The sequence below is a fragment of the Micropterus salmoides genome, unplaced genomic scaffold (genome assembly GCF_014851395.1).
Source record: "Micropterus salmoides isolate LMB-PRFRI ecotype aquatic unplaced genomic scaffold, ASM1485139v1 Ms_hic_scaffold_125, whole genome shotgun sequence".
Taxonomy (NCBI): Eukaryota; Metazoa; Chordata; class Actinopteri; order Centrarchiformes; family Centrarchidae; genus Micropterus; species Micropterus salmoides.
The window spans coordinates 4,856-24,951 of NW_024040319.1; the positions used below are offsets into that span (position 1 = coordinate 4,856).

A 20,096-nucleotide genomic window follows, 5' to 3' on the forward strand; every position below is an offset into this window, starting at 1 on the left:
GCTTTGGATAGGGTGACCAGACGTCCCCGGTTTTGGTGGCCTGTCCTCGTCTGGAGTTGTCCCCGGAAATGTCAGATTTTACATGGCCAGAAAGACTAGACAGCAGTGCAACTGTTTATCTACTGATTGATGAAAGGTTATTTCTGCCCTGAAAAGAATTGATTATATTCATGAGGGTTATATTTGACAGATTATAACTCACCTAGTACTTTTTACCTCTTAAAATACCTTTAAATGGCCAAAACAACACATAAAATGCAGCATTCTACTTGCCAGAAAGTGATTGCAGCCTCTTCTTATTGACTAAAATGTAGTTTCTGTTTCAAAATGACTTGATTTCATTCAGAAGTGTTATATTTTACAGATTATAAAACCAAAATTGTCCCCCTTTTTTATTTCATATACAATAACATTATATTTTATAATGACATACTGACCACCAAACCAAAAATGTCCCCGCATTTCATTTCAGAAATCTGGTCACCTTAGCTTACTACTTCATGTATGAATATGACTGCATTTGTGTATGTGATTTCACTAGGCTACACTGGAGTATGAAATGAAAGCATCATGCTGAAGCCTCTTACCATGGTTGCAGTGAAGGGAATGTTGTCAATGAGAGAAGAGGCCAGAGCTGAGACCCACATCACCAAGATAATGGCTATAGCCAATCGCTGGTCTTCTGGCACCGCCTGAGAGGGGAGATAATAAGAGCGACGGATAACTGCTACTTTCATTGCTCTTCAGATGCACACACCCACCCCTCAGCCCGTCACTGATTTAAATCAAACACACCAATTATGTTCATTCTTTGACACTGAACCTGGGAACGGAGGCTGAGAGGATGAAGCTGTTTGAATGTGTGACACGATCACAGGTGGTTGCGGCAGCGGTGTCTTTAGACTTTTATCTCTGAGCTCTGCTGTACACACACACATACACACACACAGCAAGGCCAATTCTCCACACGTGACAAGCATGATGTTGTTTGAACCCTCTTGGCAGTCTTCTCTTGGGTACGCATGGCCAGGTTAAAGGAGGCAATATCTCCTCCTTTCACCTGTCTCCTACTTGTATCAACAGAGAAAGGCCATGCAATTCTACCCAGCATGCTGTCCATTGTTTAGGGAGGGTCAGAAACCATGAATAGCACATAACCTGTCATGTGTGATTATTAGACTTACAGAAGCCCCCGGACTAAACACAAGCTGACATACCTATTACTGGTGCAATTCTCTGCTAAGACACACCTCGCTTGCATGATGCACACAGGCTAGAATCTGGGTGACAATTACCTCAGACGCCTTCAGCTGCTGACAGGAATCAGATGTAAACGAAATAACTGAATTCAGAGCTGTGCCGAACAAAATCAATATGCATGAAATGCAATATCATATCACCTGTGCCCAATTATCAGTTATGCCAATTGCATGGAGCCCTAAGAGATGATTGTTAAGGTTGAGAATCAAAAGAAGAAGAAAAGAACTCACTTTTATAAGCAGCGCTGTCTGTTCTCCAACATAGTCGATAAGCTGCAGCTGGGCTAAAGCCTGAAAAATGAAGAGGAGAAGATTAATATGACAAAAAAATCTGAGGAGAATTAGTTATAGGTGGGATCAAACCAAGAGCCGAAAAGCAATTTAGTCTTTATTTAGCGGCCATTACGTAGACAGAGACAAATCTATTCTTGTTATCCTTATTGACACTCTGAGAACAAACAAAAAAATTCACATAATGGTGGCCATTCCTTATGGGGAGGACTACTTTCTGACACTATGCAATGCTAAATGCAAGACTTAGAAAAGAGCAACAACAAAGCAGTTAATTTGCTCTTTCTTTTCATCCTTTCACTCTGAGGAAGATGGTTAAAGAAACAGATAACTACTTTTGTAATGTCAGTAGATCTAAGCACTGATCCTTTATTCCTTTAGTGTATTGTAAAGATGCTTGTCAGAGGGGGATCCCAGCTAAACCTACATTTAATCCAAGTTCTGGCTCAGTTTTTATTTGTTATAATTACTTCATGCGACAAATGGAGGATCCCAACAAAAGTTGTTGTTTAGCGTCATTTGTTGTGGATTTTGTGTGGAGTCTAATATCTCTTGAAAAAATTATAAATGGGCTTTCAGTCAATGCCACAAATATAGTCTGTGTGTGACATACCTCCATCAAAACGAAGAGGCCAGCAAAGAACAGCAATGTGGCCCACTCCACCCGGTGCAGGATGATCTCGAAATCCTGGAGGTCGGCCAGAACCAAAAGCCACAGTGCACCCAGGATAGCAATCCAACCTGAAAGATAGAACCAGACATCTCCCTTTATAGCTTGAAAACACTCTCACATACATATAAATTCTTTCACGGTTTTGTCCAACAGACCCAGAGCTCAATGTGGCATATTTTTAACAAGAGAACATATCACACATGACACACGGGGATCCTTAGGATACTTTTAAAACGTGTCAATTAATTCAAAAACAAAATGGATTTCCATCTGCTCTCTGTTCACTTAAATGTGTCTTTAATCACAACTCAAAAAGAACTCCAAGCTTTATTAAATGTTTTAGATGCTACCCCTGCCATTTTAATGTCCAGGTCTACATTTCCACTGTTTGTCATCTTGCCCCATATAAGTCAGTGATAAACAAAGATCTAAAACAAAAGTATGTGTGAAAATGAAAATGCCACAAAATCAACATGAGGAGTGTTCAACGCATGCCCAATGATGGTCCTTTGACAAGCCCACACTTTGACCACAGCCTTGCCCTTTGGATTAGAATCGTGTCATTTTAACACATTCTAGTCTAGAGGACAAAAGTTAGCACCAGCCTGCTGATATTTACAATTAGAGAGTGTTTTTGAAAGAGGGAAGAGTGTGCATCCACTTGGAGAAAATTTGATTAAACAGGTGAGCACCAGTAATTGCCTTGGCCGAGGCCTTTGGGGAAATAATTTCACAACTGATGACAATTAGTGAAGAAAGAAGAGCAATGGAAGGACAAAAAAAAGGTGAGTGACAGGGAAGATTGGAGACAGAGAGACTGATAAGAACATTAAGACGCTTTTGCAGCTTCTCATCACGTTCACATGTTCAGAACCTGCTGAGTTGTTGTTCCTCTTGGAAATGTGTGTTTCAAACAAATAATTTGGTCCTTCAGTATTTAACTTTAATGTCTCGGTGGTGAGACAGTCAAAGGTTTAAGGTCAATGTGGGTCAAAGTTTGTCAGACATGGCCAATGAGTATGAACAGCTAAGCAACAGGAAAGGGCAATTGCTGAAGTGAAAATAGTTAATTAATACTGAAAATCTGTTTGCAAAAGTTATCCGTTCGAATTGTTTTGTTAATACTGTAGCTAGGTCACTATTCAGTCCTTCCAGGATTTCGCGATGTCACCATTGCAACTATTAACACAAATTCAACAAATCCCTGTGAATTCAGTGTGCAATTCTGACCAATCACCGCAACCTTTACAGAAATTTGACCTATCATCACCTTTTCCTGCAAAACGCTGTCACACGTCAGCAAACTCGCTTCCTTGTTTACAAGTCGCAGCAGATATATGTGATACCAACGTCTGACCATTGATCAGAAAAACAGTATCCAGGTCTTCTTTACGAAAGAGGGGGTGAACAGTTTAGCAAAATGTGCAGAATTGTGGTTGAACATAAAAGGATATCGTCTATTGACAAACACTTTGCCACTGCAAAATATATGCGGAGAGTGACAGAAATGCATGTCCGACAATACAAATCATTGACACAGGCTGCATCCCGGTCAATTGCTAAGCGCCGAAAGAATCAAGGTAAGTTGGTTCATATATCAGACAAAATCAGCAAAATCAGGCATTTTAGGCCACAACAATCAGAAAAAAAGGCCCACGAAATCCTGGAGGGACTGACTGTTGTTAACCAAAGTAGGCTTGTCTTCTTCAAACCAACACTGATTTCATACAGGACATACATTTGAGCAACATTTGCCAGAAAGTTTTTCTTTAAACCTGCATTAATTGGAGAATTAATGCACAAAAACTGTGAACACATCAACATATCACCCTATAAAGTTGTAGCAATTGCGTCAGTAAATAGTTGCCTATTTACACACTTAGCAAACACAGAGCAACATTATCATTTATCTGAAGTCCATTGTCCCTTTGTCAAAAACAATGAATAATAACAAACTAACTTTCCATGTAACTTTAAGTAGTACTCAGAATAAGTAATTCAATAACCACTACAAAGGTCTACGAATTGTTCAAGCAAAAATATGACACTTTAGATTCACTACATTGATATTTCCCGAGGATGCATCCTGAACACAGCCAGTAGAAAGCAGCAGACAACAAAAGAGCTCTCCAATTAAAAAGAGTTTTTAGGCAAGTCAGAGCAGTTTATGATAGACTCATCTATCACTGGCAAGACAACAGTGTCTGAGACAGGAAATGTGCTGTGAAAAATGTCTCAGCGCAGTTATCCACAACATATGAACACAAGGCCAAAGCCAAAAAATAAAGAGATTTATGCTCTGGCTCGGGTATCTTGTACGCTCGTAAACATATTGTTAGATAAGAAAGTGGGATGTTTCAGGTAGTAGTTTGTCTTGCCCAAGATTTGACTGAAGATTCAAAGCAATTTTAATGTGGGAATTTAACCAAAATAAGAATTTCTAAAAATGTCTCAACTGAAAGACCAATCTGTGAAATAATAATAAGTAAAGTCTCTAAAACTCTAAAGTCTTCATGTGTAATGATTTCTTTAGTATGACAATGACTACACACTGATCTTAGCATTTATCATTGAGTTTTACTGGTACACTGGTACGATTGATTTCTGCATAGGTGAGCTGTAACTCACATACCCACAGACACATTAGTGAGATCAAATGACCAGGTAATAATCAGACTTAAATCTTAGCGTGTGAAGTTAATGAAATTTTAATGAGGCTCAATTTTTAAAACACGTGCCAATGAATACACTGGGCTTTCTGCAGCAGTCAACCCCGACTGTGACCTGCATGCATTAATGAGAGCCGTGTTTGGACAGGCGCCTATCCCTCCACAGGGACAGAAAACACGCTGCTGTGGGGTCATTCCCATTTAATAAATGTCACAGAGAGGTAACCTGAGCAGCGGCTGTAATTAACTGAGCATGTTTGGTGACTGTGTGGCCTCAGCAGAGAGGGAAGAGATGACAGGGTGTGTATGAAGACAGCCATCTTCATTTAGGGATAGTGTTTGCATTAATGAGATGCTGTTGAGGTCATCTGCCGAGCACACATCAGAGAGCAGAAGCATCAGACAGACAAGATATTACCCTCAACCAAACCCAGATGTCCAGATTTACCAACATGCCCAAATATGCATATTTCGAGCCTTGCTTTTGTCCAGGCAAAACACTGAAGTTGTGTTTTCTTCAGTGGGTTGGTAACATCCAATCATATTCATACAGGTGTACGTGATAGATTGACTGTTTAACCAAGCAGCCATCTCTGGGGTAGAAAAATGAAGCCAACGCCGCAGTGCCAAAAACTGAAGATCCTCAAATGGCCACTTGAGGCTGACTCCAAAAGCGAGTCGATCCCCATAGACCTCCATGTTAAAATGCCCAACTTTACAGCAGAAATAAACATGTTTACAGCCTGGTGCAAAAAAAAGTTTCTCCTTTCATGACAACTGTGTGAGGGGTGCATTTTTATATAACTCATCCATTTAAATAATATTAAGGCTAAAGCCATGCATGATTAAGGGCATGGCCGCTCTGAGTGACAGGTGGGTGCCATCACAGGTAGCATATTATAGTGGGTTTATTTAGCTTTTTTATTGAGGAAATGCTAACTGTTATGTTAATTAGTCAGCCAGAGGGGAGGGGGGGTGTACAGGACCTGGACCTGGCCTAGTGAAATGGAAAGGATCTAGGTTGACATGTGTAAAGTTTTCTTCCTTTCTTAGCATCAAGGATGTTCGTTTACACTCAGCTGCCAATTCCACACCTGCGCAGTGTGTACCACAGGCGCTCTCGCGCATCAGTGGTACGTAACGTGTTGGGCAGTAATAGGCCTACTGCAAAATTACTTTTCCCAGTAAAGAGTAATGTAACGGATTACTATTTACAAAACAGTTGTATTATTACAGTTATTAATCCAAGTAACGGTGCGCTACTGAACGTACCATCCCTGATGTGAATGCGCGACCGCGCTGCAGCTCAGCAGCACCAGACTTTATGTTGTTAAAGTCAGCTGTTAGCCAAGAAGCTAAAGGACAACTGAAGAACAGGAAGAGAGAGCTATTTTCGACAGCTGTAAGTAAAATCATTGCCATTACTGTGTCACAGTCTAAGATGCAAAGAACATTGTTGTACGTTGTAAACTTTGTGCTGACCAGCAAAAAGCTTTCAACCTCGAACAGTTCTACATTTATACTTAGGCTAATTGAAGCATCAGCTACAGCAACACAGCAACGTGAAACTCAGAGAGAAACTCCGGCCGCTGTTGCCAGTGATGCCTGGACTCATCGGGAGAGAGTGGCGTTTGTGGTATCCAATATATGTGCATTTGACTCATAACAGTTCAAAATAGCACTGTAGCAACAGGACAGAGGGTCAGTGACCTTCTACGGGGAGAGTAGTGATTGGTGGTTATGTAGGGACTGAACCCTTCTATAGAATTTGACCTCTAACCCCTTGTTTTGTTACCACAGAATAGTACTGTACCCTTCTATGGGTTTGACCTTTTATTTTGCAGACTCAAACCCTGCTATGGTACCTAAACATATCCTATATAAGCTTTGTTTGATGTACAGAGAGACAGAGTGGCCATCGGGCTGGGTCACTCTCCAAGCTGCTGCAGAGCTTGTAATTGATGCTGAACTCTTTGATTTCTTCTCAACACGTCATCGCAGCATTATTGTTTGGACACAACAGAAATGGCACCCCAGATGGGACCGTGTTGTGCCTAAATTCATCGTGCTGACTCCTGCTCCAGAAGCTAGCATATATGGTGAGTTTTCTCATAAACTGTGGGCGCTGGTCAGTTCGTGTGTCTGTGTGTGCGTTAAAGGGTACACCAGTTTGATCCCGTGTGGATGCTTGCGGTTGGATGTGTGAGAGGACACCGTTCTAAATTTTGTGTGCGTTGTGGACAACGCAATAAGGGGTGTGTGTGAATATAATGAAGAAAGATAGATATAAAGATAGATATAAAAGGAAGAAGAAGGAATAGCCTAGTAGTAAAAAGCGGATTTCTTCTCAACATATCATCGCAGCATTATTGTTTGGACACAACACGCTATAATAGGCTATCACCCAGTAGTGGGCCTAAGTAGAGTAGCTAATATTACTTTTTTAAGGAGTAGATCTATAGCCTATGCTAAGTAACTAGTAGGTAATATTATTTCTGAGTAACTTGCCCAACACTGAGTTGACAATAAGGATCAGATAAATTGGGAAAGTTTTGATTATTGCTTGTTAGAGGCTATGTCTAATGTTTACTTTGACTTTGTTGTCTATTGATCACTCATGCTCAGCGGGTCGCTCTGCGCTCCTCATCAACAGACAGGCAAACAAGCGCTCCGCGAGGTAACCATGGCAACGGCTTCTGTGTGACTGGTGTGATCCCGTTAAACTGTCGCGGTTGTTCTCGTCTCATGCACACGCCCGCCTGCTGCCAGAGATGAAATGTCAAACTTTTTCCTACAGTTTCCAACAGATAGAGACTGATCAGCTATTTGAGTTTCCTGAAGAATATAAGTGTTTCTTTAACAGTCAGGCCACCAGGTCTTAAACAGGCAACAACCTTTGCTGCTTTAAAAATCATCTATTAACTTCAACTGAACTAATTTGAAAGTTAGTAGTTACATTATTTAGTTATAGACTCAATTATTTCATGTTTCACGTTGCACATTTAGCTGTTGAAGTTTGGTAAAAATGAATACAAAATAATAATTATTATAAAGAGGTTGCGATGGCGCAGTGTATTAGACCCTTGTCTTTGATTCCCACTGCAACACATCCATTAAATAAGTTATTGTCATGGGTCCTGCTTTACCTTCCATGTTAGAGCTGCCGCCAGTTTAATCAGGGTGTCGGGTGGTCTCAGTATATTTTCCTGCTTTTTTGCCCTTTGCCAATCACATGCCTGCATTCTGGTGATTTTACAACTCAGCTATATGTACACAAATTTATGTGTGTAACTCAGTATTATTGCCAAGAAACTCTTCACAAAGAGACATCAGTTCAAAGATTGTATCAAAGCTCATATTGTAGTTTTACTGGAAATTTTTCCTCAACACAGCTTTGAAATTGTAGCACATGCATAGATATCATGTGACTGTTCTAAATGCAGCTCAGTATCCATATAATTTGTTGGTTGCATTTACTAGTCAACCCATTATTTAGGCTCATTTCAAATGCAAGGGCAGAGGAAGCTGCATTCATAATTACATGACAGAACCTATAACCACCCAGCGGGGCCTGTAAAAAGAGTACAATAATGAGAAAGTGCTACGCTTACCGAGATCAAGATGAATGCTGGGAACGAAGGAGTTGAGAAAAAACATGAAGATCACCACACCAAGGACGGACACACACTTCACTAAGAGGACCTTGTCAGTTATTCTGTGCTGTGGAGGAGAAAATGTATTCTTTTATGATACCACTGACAGCATTTGTCTCAAGCGAAGTTTCAAAAAACTTCATTATTGAGATAACATCAATGCGCCACGGTCACAGTGTGTGAGGAATCTCTCTGAGGTGAAGTATGAAAGCCTACCTTCTTTTGTAATTCTTGAATGTTTTGCTCCCAGTTCTTATCCTCTTGAGAAATTTGGCTGTCAGAAACAGGAACATTTTAATCTCATATTCATTCCATGTTAGTGTCAATAAACAAAAAAAGTATGGACTAATTACTCTCTTAAGAGTTTTAAAATATAAATTAGATCATGAAAAGTGGTGCCTCTAATTGCTGTTTATGAATACATATTGGGTATGAAATTCTATTTTTGGTATAATTGCTACATCTGGGGGGACAAATAAACTATTCTTGGACTTCCTTGTGGTCTTCCATCCTCGATTACTATTATTTTTTTTACGAAACAAAAAGACTACATATAATTACAATGTTTTTCCGCATTCACACAGTATGCACCAATAATGTCTTTATAATGTGTAGTTATACAGAAAATGTGTTTCTGTGAGAGGTGATAAAAACATTCTTAACAATGAAAAATATATTCTGTTTTTCAGTGTTTTGTTGTTGTTTTTTTACCTATGGAAGGTTTTCATCATCTTGCGGAGCAGACTTTCCAGGTTGAGGACTTTTTGCATCAGGAGGCATTTCACAGCTGTCTCCTCTCGGCTAGCGGGGTTAATGCGCTGAGCTGTCTGCCTCCAAACCAGGATCTCGTGCTTGAGTTCTGGATGAACAGGACAAATAGAGCAGGGGAGAAAGCCACCTGTATTTAGTGCATTTTCAACACATAGACTCACACAGTCATTACAATGGAGAAGCTTAGTAACAGTATGTAGCATGTTCATAGTGGGGGATTTGGTTGGTAATAGCTCCTGGAGCTGAGGCTGACTGAGAGGATATAAAGATGTTTTCAGTCAATATGCTGTGAGCCCCTATAGAGGGACAAATGCAAGCAGGCGATGGGCACATTGACCAGCTCAGGAAAAAGCCAATGTTGAGGCAGAGATACAGCTTGAGGGAGCCGGACGCCTGTGTAGATATCAGTAGGTGCCATCCTTTTTCAGGAAGGTTGCTAGGTGACCTTAATAGGATCTAACTGGCACAGGAAAAAAAACATTCCTGTAAGCGAATCCACACAATTACCAGTCGTGGCGGGGGCTTTGAGCTGATTTAGCCGCATGCTCTCCTAGATAGGCCAGGTTGGCGGGAGAAGCGGAAAACTCCACAGGGTGGGATTTACAGATGAGCTATCAGGCCTGCATTGACTGGTCACCACAGCGATCATCAGTGTCTTCCTTCAACCTTCCTGGGGCACCGTGTGACAATATAGCTCCTACCAGTCGGTCTTCCTTACTCCTTAAATGGGAGTTGTCTGGCGACGTCTGGGAGGCTTGGTGGTCTCTTTTTTAATGAGCTCCTGCTGAGGTTTTCTCAGAGGGGGGCCACTGTATTATTGTACTGTAGTACTGATAAGGGGTGACTTTGTTTCTGGAAGAACAACTATCCCTGTTATATTAGTTTGTCCATTATCTACATCCCAGGGGTCTCGTATGCAACGATCTACAGTAGCAGCAAATAGATTCTAGGATGAAGGGCACAGTTACTATGCAAACTAAACACACCCTGTGGTTTTCATTCTTATTAAATGATCGTACTCTACCTCTGGACAATGTAAGGTTTTGAGAGATAGCCAAATAATTATGTTAATGGGTAATTAAAGAGATACAAGAACTGTGCTGTACCAGATTAGCTGAATATTTTCTACAATAGCACAATTAAAAAAAGACACTGGAACCAAGAGGGTAGTCCTGTGCTGCTCTCTGGACAAGTGAAGCATGTTTTTTTTTACAGCCAACTAGTCAAAGATAACAACTGAATATCAGAGTAACAAGGGGTTATTCTGAGATGGGTGAGTCATCAGGCTCTTGATGGAGCTGAGGTGCTTAAAGAGGCTAAAGGTGAAAGTAAACGATGAATTTAGCAGTATGTGCACTTTAATAATAAAACAAAATTTTAGCCACATTTACTGAGACCTAAATTGGGCTTAAAAATCCTAAAAGCAGCTGGAAACCTACTTATAAACTATTACATCATGACCGCGGCTACCATTTTATTAACGAGCACGCCATGAACCAGAAATGTTTAATCTGAGATAACGGGGTGATCTGATGAGGACAATGTGAATGCAGTATTGTGGGAAGTCTTCAGTTCAGAGGGCACTATGCATCATGTGTGGGAGTTAGAAGGCTGGGGCCATAATGAGTTAATTAAGTTTCTATGAGGTCACTACATCACCTAAGAAGGTGAGTCGCTGTAGCGAGCATGTGCACTGATGTTCTTAGCGAGTTAATACACTTCATAATAATAATAATTAAAAGCTGTCATACTTGATTTTAGATTGTGCCACATCCAGAGCAATCCTACAATTTACATGTCAGTCCCATGACAGCATCGTAACTCCCCTGCCGAACGCCACTATTCATCCTTTCAAAATAAATCATCACATATAAAGAAAATGATTTGGCCAAAGACGTGTTTTTTTAACAGAAGCCATGTGAGCTTGAAGAAATATCAGCACTCACCAACTATTTCAATCGACTCTTTGTTATAGAGTTTTTTGTTCCAGTAGAGCATCCGCAGGAACGGAAAGGAGGTGAAAAGGACGAGGCATATTCCAAGGAACATGTAGCCTGTGAAACTGGCAAAATCAATCCCCTGTAAGACAAAGAAACAGAATGTGTTAGACAACAATTTCATTTCATATTAGCATTGTTGCCTAGACATCAGTTTTGATGAGAAAAAAAGAACAGCATGCAGCATGATACTGACACAGTGAGACAAGTCATGTGGTCCTCTGAGAAAGCATCATTCGGCTGTTCGTTGTCTGAGACAAAGAAGAACTCTGGGATAGGATGTGAGCAGGTGCAGGTGTAACCACTAATCTGTTGTTGTTAGATTTTATAGTTCTGTATTTTTGGCAAAGAATAGAGCTGCTAAGATGTACACAGTGGCATTATATTAAGTGACATTATAAGCAATAAAAGTTTAGATTTGAGAGCAGCCTGCAGGAACGACATAAAAAAGCAAAGAATTTGATTATTGCACACAAATGTGCGGTGATAATTGCATCCTCAAGGTTTTTCCATGTTCACCAAGCTCTAGTTTGGCATGGAGCACATCTTACTTCCTGCATGAGTAAGAAATAGCAGCCCCCCGGCTGAAGTTGTCCTCAAAATTGAGAGCTAATCTTTTCCAAAGAATACCATTTTATCAGATACATCCTTGGTAATGTGTCCTTGTATGACATCATCTATATAGCATGTAATTTCTAAATGATGATGCCTGTAAATAAAGCCTTTAAGATGTATCCTGTCTTAGTCCTTATCCTTGCACAGTCTGAAGAATAGTGATAAAACTGGTTAATAGTGACCTCTACAGGATTTGCAATTTGAAGTTTCAACAAAGGCTAAAAAGAGGAGGAGAGGAGGGGTGATACATGAAACATACAGCAGGATAAACCAGGACATGACAAAGACAAAGTTATTCTCTACAACCTGAAAGATCTGAAATATCAGCTATCAAGCATCAAATCAAGTTTGAGTATGAAGAATGTCGTGGCAGGTGTGCAGCAGTAAGTTAAACTCCTCATCAATTGTGCAGCAGACTGGATGCAAATGTTCCCTTGATGTCACAATCTTATTTCATCACCATGTCACCTCATTGCGTTACTCATACGGCACAACTCTGACTACTCTTTTATTCACGCCTCCAAAGAGACGTGCTCTCTCAGTCTCTCAATCTCAGGGCAGGCTTGTGGGTTGGGGATAGCTGCTCATGCAAGCCTGGTGTAAAAGAAAACTCTTCCTAGAAACTAGAAACCAAAACTAAAAAACAAAGAAATGCAATATCATGTTTCTGTATCTCAGTCCACTAAATCCTAGTAACATTTTTCCAATCGTTCCAATTATTCTATAGCACGCAAGAGAGCAGAATCTATGTTTTGTCTGTGTTTGCTGCTGTAATGTATCTCTGTTTGCAGCCATAAACTGTGACGCTGGTGTGTCCATATTTCAGAGCCAGTGTCAACGACACCTCTAACTGGTTGGAGGAGATCCATTTGGCAAAGGAGAGTCACCAGTGTCCCTCAATAAAATTATACCAAAAAGGAGGTAGACATTTTGTATGCGCCATGCTACTTGCTCTGGAACAAATCAAATACAAGGACACTCTGATGAGGGACAGAATCGCCTAAACACACACTTCACAGCTGTGCCGTTCGTTCTATCTCTGGAATTCTCATGAAAATCCCCTTGACAAAAACAAGCAAGCATGCAAACAAACAAACAGGCAAGCAAACCATGCATGCACACACAAGCTGTCCTTATCAGAGGCCAGACATGACTGGTGACTGGGTCACCTGGGAAACTGAGCCAAGACAAAACGGACAGCAGGCCGCGGGAGCCTGGTGTTGTAGGAGCTACTGTACACCGGAGGAGACCAAATATACTGCCTGCACCCGCAAAGGCGAAAATGTCACGCGCAGCGAACAGATGCCACATCAAGCAGCTGGGAAAATGTCATGTCTTCTAGTGATGTAGCACTATGGCCCTCTGAGCATAAGAAGACTGAAGGTTATGAGAAGAGCCCACAAGTCATTGCCCTTTTCAGACAGTGACAGGCTGCCCTGATTAACTCAGCGATATCTTATTACTGCTGTTAACTGACATCACTTTTGTCACAATCTGTACAATAGAGGACAACTTGCCTCTAAATAGTTTTCCAAAATATCATGGGGTGAGAGAGAATAACAATGTAAAGTGGGCAGTGAAGTCAATTTCATTCTAGTCCCAGGGTCAAAGTCAGCTAAACTAATATTTAAATGCAGGTATGATGTGCTACAGCGATGCAAATTGATGATGTATGGCATGGATTGCCACCAAGGTCTCAACCAAGTGCGATGTACACCACAGGAAACGAGCCAGGCGTTCAGTTACATGGTTTCACACATCCTTGCATCAGGAGTGATGCTGTCTCCTTCACAAGTTTAATCAGACACTAATACCAAAGAAAGGGTCTCCAGTGTGACCTACAGTAGCATGCCACTCATAGAAGACCAGACCAGACCGACATAAGCTGCTGCAATGGTGCAGGCGAGCAAGTATAGTATACTGTAGTATAGTATACTGTAGTATAGTATAGTTATATTTATGCTAAAAAAGGTTTGCACAAGGAGGTATTTAAAGTCAAATCTTATAAATGTTTGGCTATAGGAAGACTGCTAATGCGACAGCATTAGGCAGATACCTCTTTCTCTTTCTCAACTGGTTTGACATTTTTAATTCCTATGATTTATGATGGCAGCAACAAAAATATAAATTGGTTTCACTGCCACTACATCTCCATTCATCACCTCAACATCAACATAAATAAAGGTTGAACAGGGTCACAGCTCACGACTGTATAAATACATTAAGAGATTGTGCTAAACAGAGATAACATATGCACAACCCAGCAAACACAGATGATTACATTCACGCAGTGCTTACCCATAAAATACTTGTCTGTATGTACACTATAAATGTGTGTATGCACTGTAAAGTCTTTATTAGGTATTGAATGTCAGAGCTTATAAGAGGAATATGAAGGCTTTAGAAAACTGCCTGCAGCATCACACCTGCTCGTAAAATCTCACCTTAAGGTGATACAGTAATTGCATGACTTTGCAACACACATTCCTCTAGGATCTTTTATTTAACGACAGTGTCTTTGAGTATCTTGAAAAGCACTCTATATATAAAAAGTATTTTTAATACATGTATTGGGTACCCAATGTTACTATCCTTATCCACACTAATGTTTTAATATAAGGAAAACAACCTCAACGAAGATAGAAAACCTCAGTATTATATTAACACAACCTCCAGAAAGAGATAATGATATTTAGTACATCATCAAGGACCAACTTAAATGTCACCATTGAATTTATGAAACTTTTTCAAAGCAAACTGTAAAAATTTACAATATGTTTTCTTTGTCATTGAAGAGATATCACCTGACAACAGTGATATTTGATTAATTTAATTAACAGCAGATTTGAACAAAGTAAAGGTGGCAACAGTCTTAGATTTCATAATGAAACTTGGCAGTTTCAGACTACCATGTTGTGCTGAGCCTGTTGTAGAGGAACTGTTGGTTTTGTGTGCTTGAATGCTAAAGTAGCTTTTAGTCATTTTTGCGCAAAAAGACTCACAAAATCCTTCACCGCCTAGAGGGCAATGAATCAATATAAACACAGTAACTTCATCAATACAAATAACCTATAAGAAAAAGTCTTAATAATTCATTTTTTTCCTGGTGGCTGTTCCACACGTGTGTGAACGTAAGTTTCTGTTTGAGCACTTAGGCTCAGTGTGTAGATGTAGTGTAAAAGCACTTTGAGTGGTCTAAAAGACTAGAAAGGCGCTATACGGAGCATTTATATTGCTGCCTCAATTCAAAAACAACCGCCCTCTGGAATAGTTGATTGCCAATACAAAAAGATAAATAAAGGACTAGAAGAGACGTGAATCCATTTCAGGTGATTTGTCATTCACCTGTCAGTACAACACCATCTGTACAGCTTAAACAGCAATTTTCTCATCATCGTATTAATAGCTGTTGCTCACAAGTCATGAGGAGCATTGTGTTTGCTTTACTAAGTGTCTGGTTCATGTGTCAGATTACACCGAGCGGATCTGGTACAGTACATCAGTGCTTTAGTTTAGGCAGAGAGCTGTGAAAGTGCCTACTTCTTTGCGCAGGTCCTGATTTGATACTATAATCACATTGGGTGGATCTCCGACAGCTGTGGCAGCCCCTCCAATGTTGGTGAAGATTACTTCTGCAATCAGGACATGTCTGGGGTCTAGATTAAGCACCTCACACAACCTGTAAAATCAGATAGAGACAGAAAAGCCCTTTAGCCCCGATTAGATTTGACGGCTTGTGGGAGAAATAAATGCAGGAATATAAAAAGACATCAGTCCTTCACATCGAGGCTGTACAGGATATACACCCGCTGGCCTCGTTACAAATTAGAGCACAGTTTGGCCCAAATCTGTGTTATGTTTATTGGGTGTCTAAGTTCAGGCAAGTAAAATATCATTTCCAGTATATTCTCATTTTTTAGCAGCAAAAGCAATTTTTTACTAGAATTATTGTATGGTTACTACCTATGCATCACTGATTAGCTACATTAACTTAAAGGCAAAAAGCTAAAAAAATTTAATTAACTTCTTCTATAACCTTGATACACGGCTAGCCTGGCTCTGTCCAAAGTTAACAAAGTCTGCATACTGGCTCCTCAAACACTTACTAATTAAATTTTGTGTTAATTATATGTGGTTTGTTTAATCTGTACAAAAACCGACAATGCTACAGTTAGACTCTACCTTATGGTGACAGGGGTGAAAAGCATCATAGTGGTCACATTGTCCAGAAAAGCAGAGAGAATGGCAGCGATGAGACAGAGGATGAAGATCATTGGCCACACTCTTCCTCTGGCTAACTGGTAAGCCTACAGAGAGAAGTAAGAGGACAATGAGGGAATGTTAATGGTAATGAGTAAAATCGAGTCAAAGTAATCATTGAGTGGTGTTGCTGAGGACGGGTTCTGACACTTCTGAAATGTGTTTCAGCCTTTCAAAGCATCAAAAATGTCATAGTCATATATCATAAATAAGCACTTTAATGCTTAAATTACCATTATGAGTAGTAGCACTAGAAAGGGCAGTGTATTCAGATTCCAAAAATAGCCATGTCATATTGAACTACGCACAGATTCACACTCAGTCTTTGATGCTAATATGCAAGTATTAGCCCCATGGGAGCGGCTCAGGATGACCACCTTTTGGATGTAATAGTACATCAGAGCTGCCAAGCTGTTCTCAGGGAAGGTATTTTAATTTGGAGTGCCTGCCCTTGTCCAACTCACACTTAAATCCATGTACCTGCAAGATCCCTCGATTTATTCTCCTTGTCTGAGTGCTACTGTACCTAAAGGACAAAGGCATTTGCCCTCCTTCGCCATCTACACCGAATATCCAGGATTAAAACTGAGCATGCCAGGGCTGTTGACCTTGATGAAGGTCTCATCTCCTACTGTAGAGTAACAGACTTATTTGAGAATGTGGATCCCTTCATTATTCGTAGGACACACGTAACACAATAGTACAGCAAGGCTTAAGCTAAAGTTATTGTGTTAAAGCTAAATTAACTTTGCAGTACTGAAGTCCGCAACGAGAGCAATTGCAGTCGGAGAAAACAAACTATTAAACAAACTCGGCTCATTTTAATAGACAGTGCTGACCTAGTTTTCTGAACCTTCCCATAAAACAAATGTCATTCTTGTCAGCCTGTTACAGTGCTGTACTTTAAAGTCAGGATGTAAAGATAGGCATCAAACTTGTTAGGTCATCTTAGATTACAAAGGTCTTCCCAAATATTGGTCATGTCATAGCATAACAACTACAGGCTTGTCATGTATTAGTGCTAATTTCAGAAATAGCTCAAAGCTTGTCGCCTTTGAGACAACTCTAAAATACCAGTGGGCAGCTATTTTCATAGACTCGTCACTCAATATCCCACATGGTCAAAGGTCATGCAAAAAGTATCCCCTCATGTTCAAAACGTCAGACTTTCTCTACTGATTGTATTGATTTGGTTATTTTCTGTGTTGGTACTAGGACCCATCGCACAGCCTGCTCACCTTCACAGCACAATAATCAAAGAAGCCAGTCTCTGAAAATATGGCCACCAGTACCATCTGGAAGAAAGATGAAATTTTTGTTAAAAAACAAAAATCTTTTACTATTATGTAACAAGATCATATTTCAAAAATAGTCACCACAGACGACAAGTCGGTGCTCACGTAAGAGATGGCAGTCGGTAAAACAGACATAACCAATGTGCTCAACTTTCAGGATTCCAGCATTCTTTTCACTGATACTTTATCGTCATACCCGTCAAGGTACCACAGCAAAATGAGTGCAAAGGCCAAGAACATGGTCCAAAAAAAGTGGTGATAGCTCCAAACTGTTATTGAGTGATATTTACCTGAATATATATTATACACAAATAGTTTAACATAATTGCTTTGTATGGAGTTTGTTGTAGCACATATAAATACACGGTGTCTTTGAAATGTGTTGCCTTTACTGTAGGTTTGGAATATTTTCAGAAAGCACCTCTGCTGTATTTCACAGAGTAAGATGAACATTTCAGTGGCAGCTGTTGACAGTGGAAGTTGTCCAAAGGAAGCTACCATCTGTGGTCATGCATCAATATGAAATTTAGAAATTTACATATCACTGATCTGGCAGAATTATCTTTAATGTGAATAATGATTACTATAATATTTTGTTATAGATGTGATCAGCTATGAAGTTATAATGTGTCTGAAAAGAATGGTTTAACTGAAATACAGCCTTTTAAGCCTTCATAGAAACTCTTCAGACATCCTCTTCTTGACACTTGACAGGAAATGTTTGTTTCCATGGAGACAAGTTTTTATATTGTCAATTTCACTTGCCTCCACATAAACAGATTTCACTGTCAGTAGTTGATAGACTGATCGAAGACTGATAGAACGTGCATAAAGGGAAGTGAAGATGGTGATATGAAATAAAATAATACTTCTCACAAACCAGACTGTCCACAAGAGTTTAATTAATTTAATCATTAATTTGATTTATTGGTCTAACCATGCCAAACAGGAGAGCCAGCGTCTCATAGTCGATCCACTCTACCACAGTAACCAGACTGGGCCGCTGTGGGAGAGACAAAGAAAATAATTAGATGTGACAGAGATTTATTAACAATTATCAGATCTGTGGAGAAAAAGCAAAAAGGTAAAAGTCAAAAACTTCATGTCAGATTAATGAATCCCTAGTTAATGTGGCAAACTGCTATTTCCAGTACAGGGCTAAACTTCCTGGCAAGTTTAACACATTTATTTGTTGTAACTGTAACTTTGTTGTGTTTTGGCACTGCTATAACTCCTCCTGGCCCAGATTCTGCCTTTGGGTGCTATAGGTCTTTTTCCACAGACGACATTTTGACTTGTTATAGCAGGAGAAGCACAGGTGGAACGTGTAACACTAACGATGGCTCTGTTCCACTGAATTGCCCAAGTGAGCCCACAGGGTCAATACTCTCAAACCGGAACCCGTAATTAATGTTATTAATTACACCTGTGCATTCCCTACATAAGTTGGAACTTTGAAAACTATTTTCCAACTTGTGATACTTTACTGACCCTTAAAATCTAGGAACTAGATACCCTTCCTGCATTCATTGCACACCCTTCTTTTTGCTGCAATAGATTCTGAGTGCTGTTTCAACACAAAGAACTACATTACATTAATTCATTTAGGTGATGCTTTTATCCAAAGCAACTTACATTTGCTATACATGTCAGAGGTCGCCCACCTCTGGAGCAACTAAGGGTTAAGTGTCTTGCTCAGGGACATGTTGGTGGATGTGTCACAGTGGGGAATTGAACCTGGGTCTCTCACACCAAAGGCATGTGTCTCAGCCACTGTTCCATCCCCAACTATCAGCTTCTATACAGACAATCTATAATTAAAATCTTGGCTTTTATTTTTTAATGACTTCTGTATGTATGTGAATACAAGAACATCTCAAACTATAAATTCTTCTGGTACAAAAATGAAACTGGCCTAATTGACATGGCAGCCATTTTGAATCCTTTGAGTGGGAAACTCTACCAGGAAGAAGTAATTAACCCAGCTCTGTTTACCAACTCTATCTGTTTACAACGACTTGCTATCAATTCAGCTAGGGTTGCTAGCTAACTTGCAACTATTTTAAGCTAACAACTTTCTGTCTAATTTCAAGCTGTCCTTATTGTTCCCTGAAATTTCTGGCAGATTGGCAACTCAAATTTTGACAAAAGTATAGTGTTTGAATAGCTAAGCAGTTCTAGCCATCACTCATTAAAACAGAAGAGTAAAAGAGACTCACATCACCAATGACAGCCAGGGCAGCTAAGGCTGCCAACGATCCCAGCATGGCTGCCAGAGTGCGGTGCACAATCTGAAAATTCAAAAGATTCACCAGAAACAATAAATTGAATGGCTCGGAAGGTTACAATATTAAAATATCAACATTTAGATAAAGATTAAACCACTATCTTTCTCTCTCTCTCACTCTCCTTCACAGAGCTACACTCTTACAAAAACTGAACAACCCAACTCAAACAGGCACATTAAGTCAATTATTCTCCATTTACATGCATAACAAATCTGGAATTCAAGTCAAATACTTTAATTACCTTAGGTTAAGTCACATGGGTGGAATAACTATATAGTCACTGCTGCAAATCGTTTTAATTCAATCATCATTCATTTATTATGTT

At 39.9% G+C, this 20,096-nt stretch overlaps 1 protein-coding gene across 1 annotated transcript; it reads right to left on the minus strand.

The window, feature by feature from the left end:
- Window positions 1–587: 587 nt before the first annotated feature.
- LOC119900110 (P protein-like) lies at window positions 588–19,873 on the minus strand (the record flags this gene model as incomplete). Its single annotated transcript, XM_038714869.1, has 12 exons — window positions 19,703–19,873; window positions 18,421–18,486; window positions 17,427–17,483; window positions 16,111–16,235; window positions 15,469–15,607; window positions 11,263–11,395; window positions 9,257–9,404; window positions 8,762–8,819; window positions 8,504–8,612; window positions 2,164–2,291; window positions 1,491–1,550; window positions 588–692 (listed from the first exon to the last, which is right to left on the minus strand). Coding segments are annotated over exons 1-12 (1,176 nt in total), but the record flags the coding sequence as incomplete, so codon positions are not given.
- Window positions 19,874–20,096: the final 223 nt, after the last annotated feature.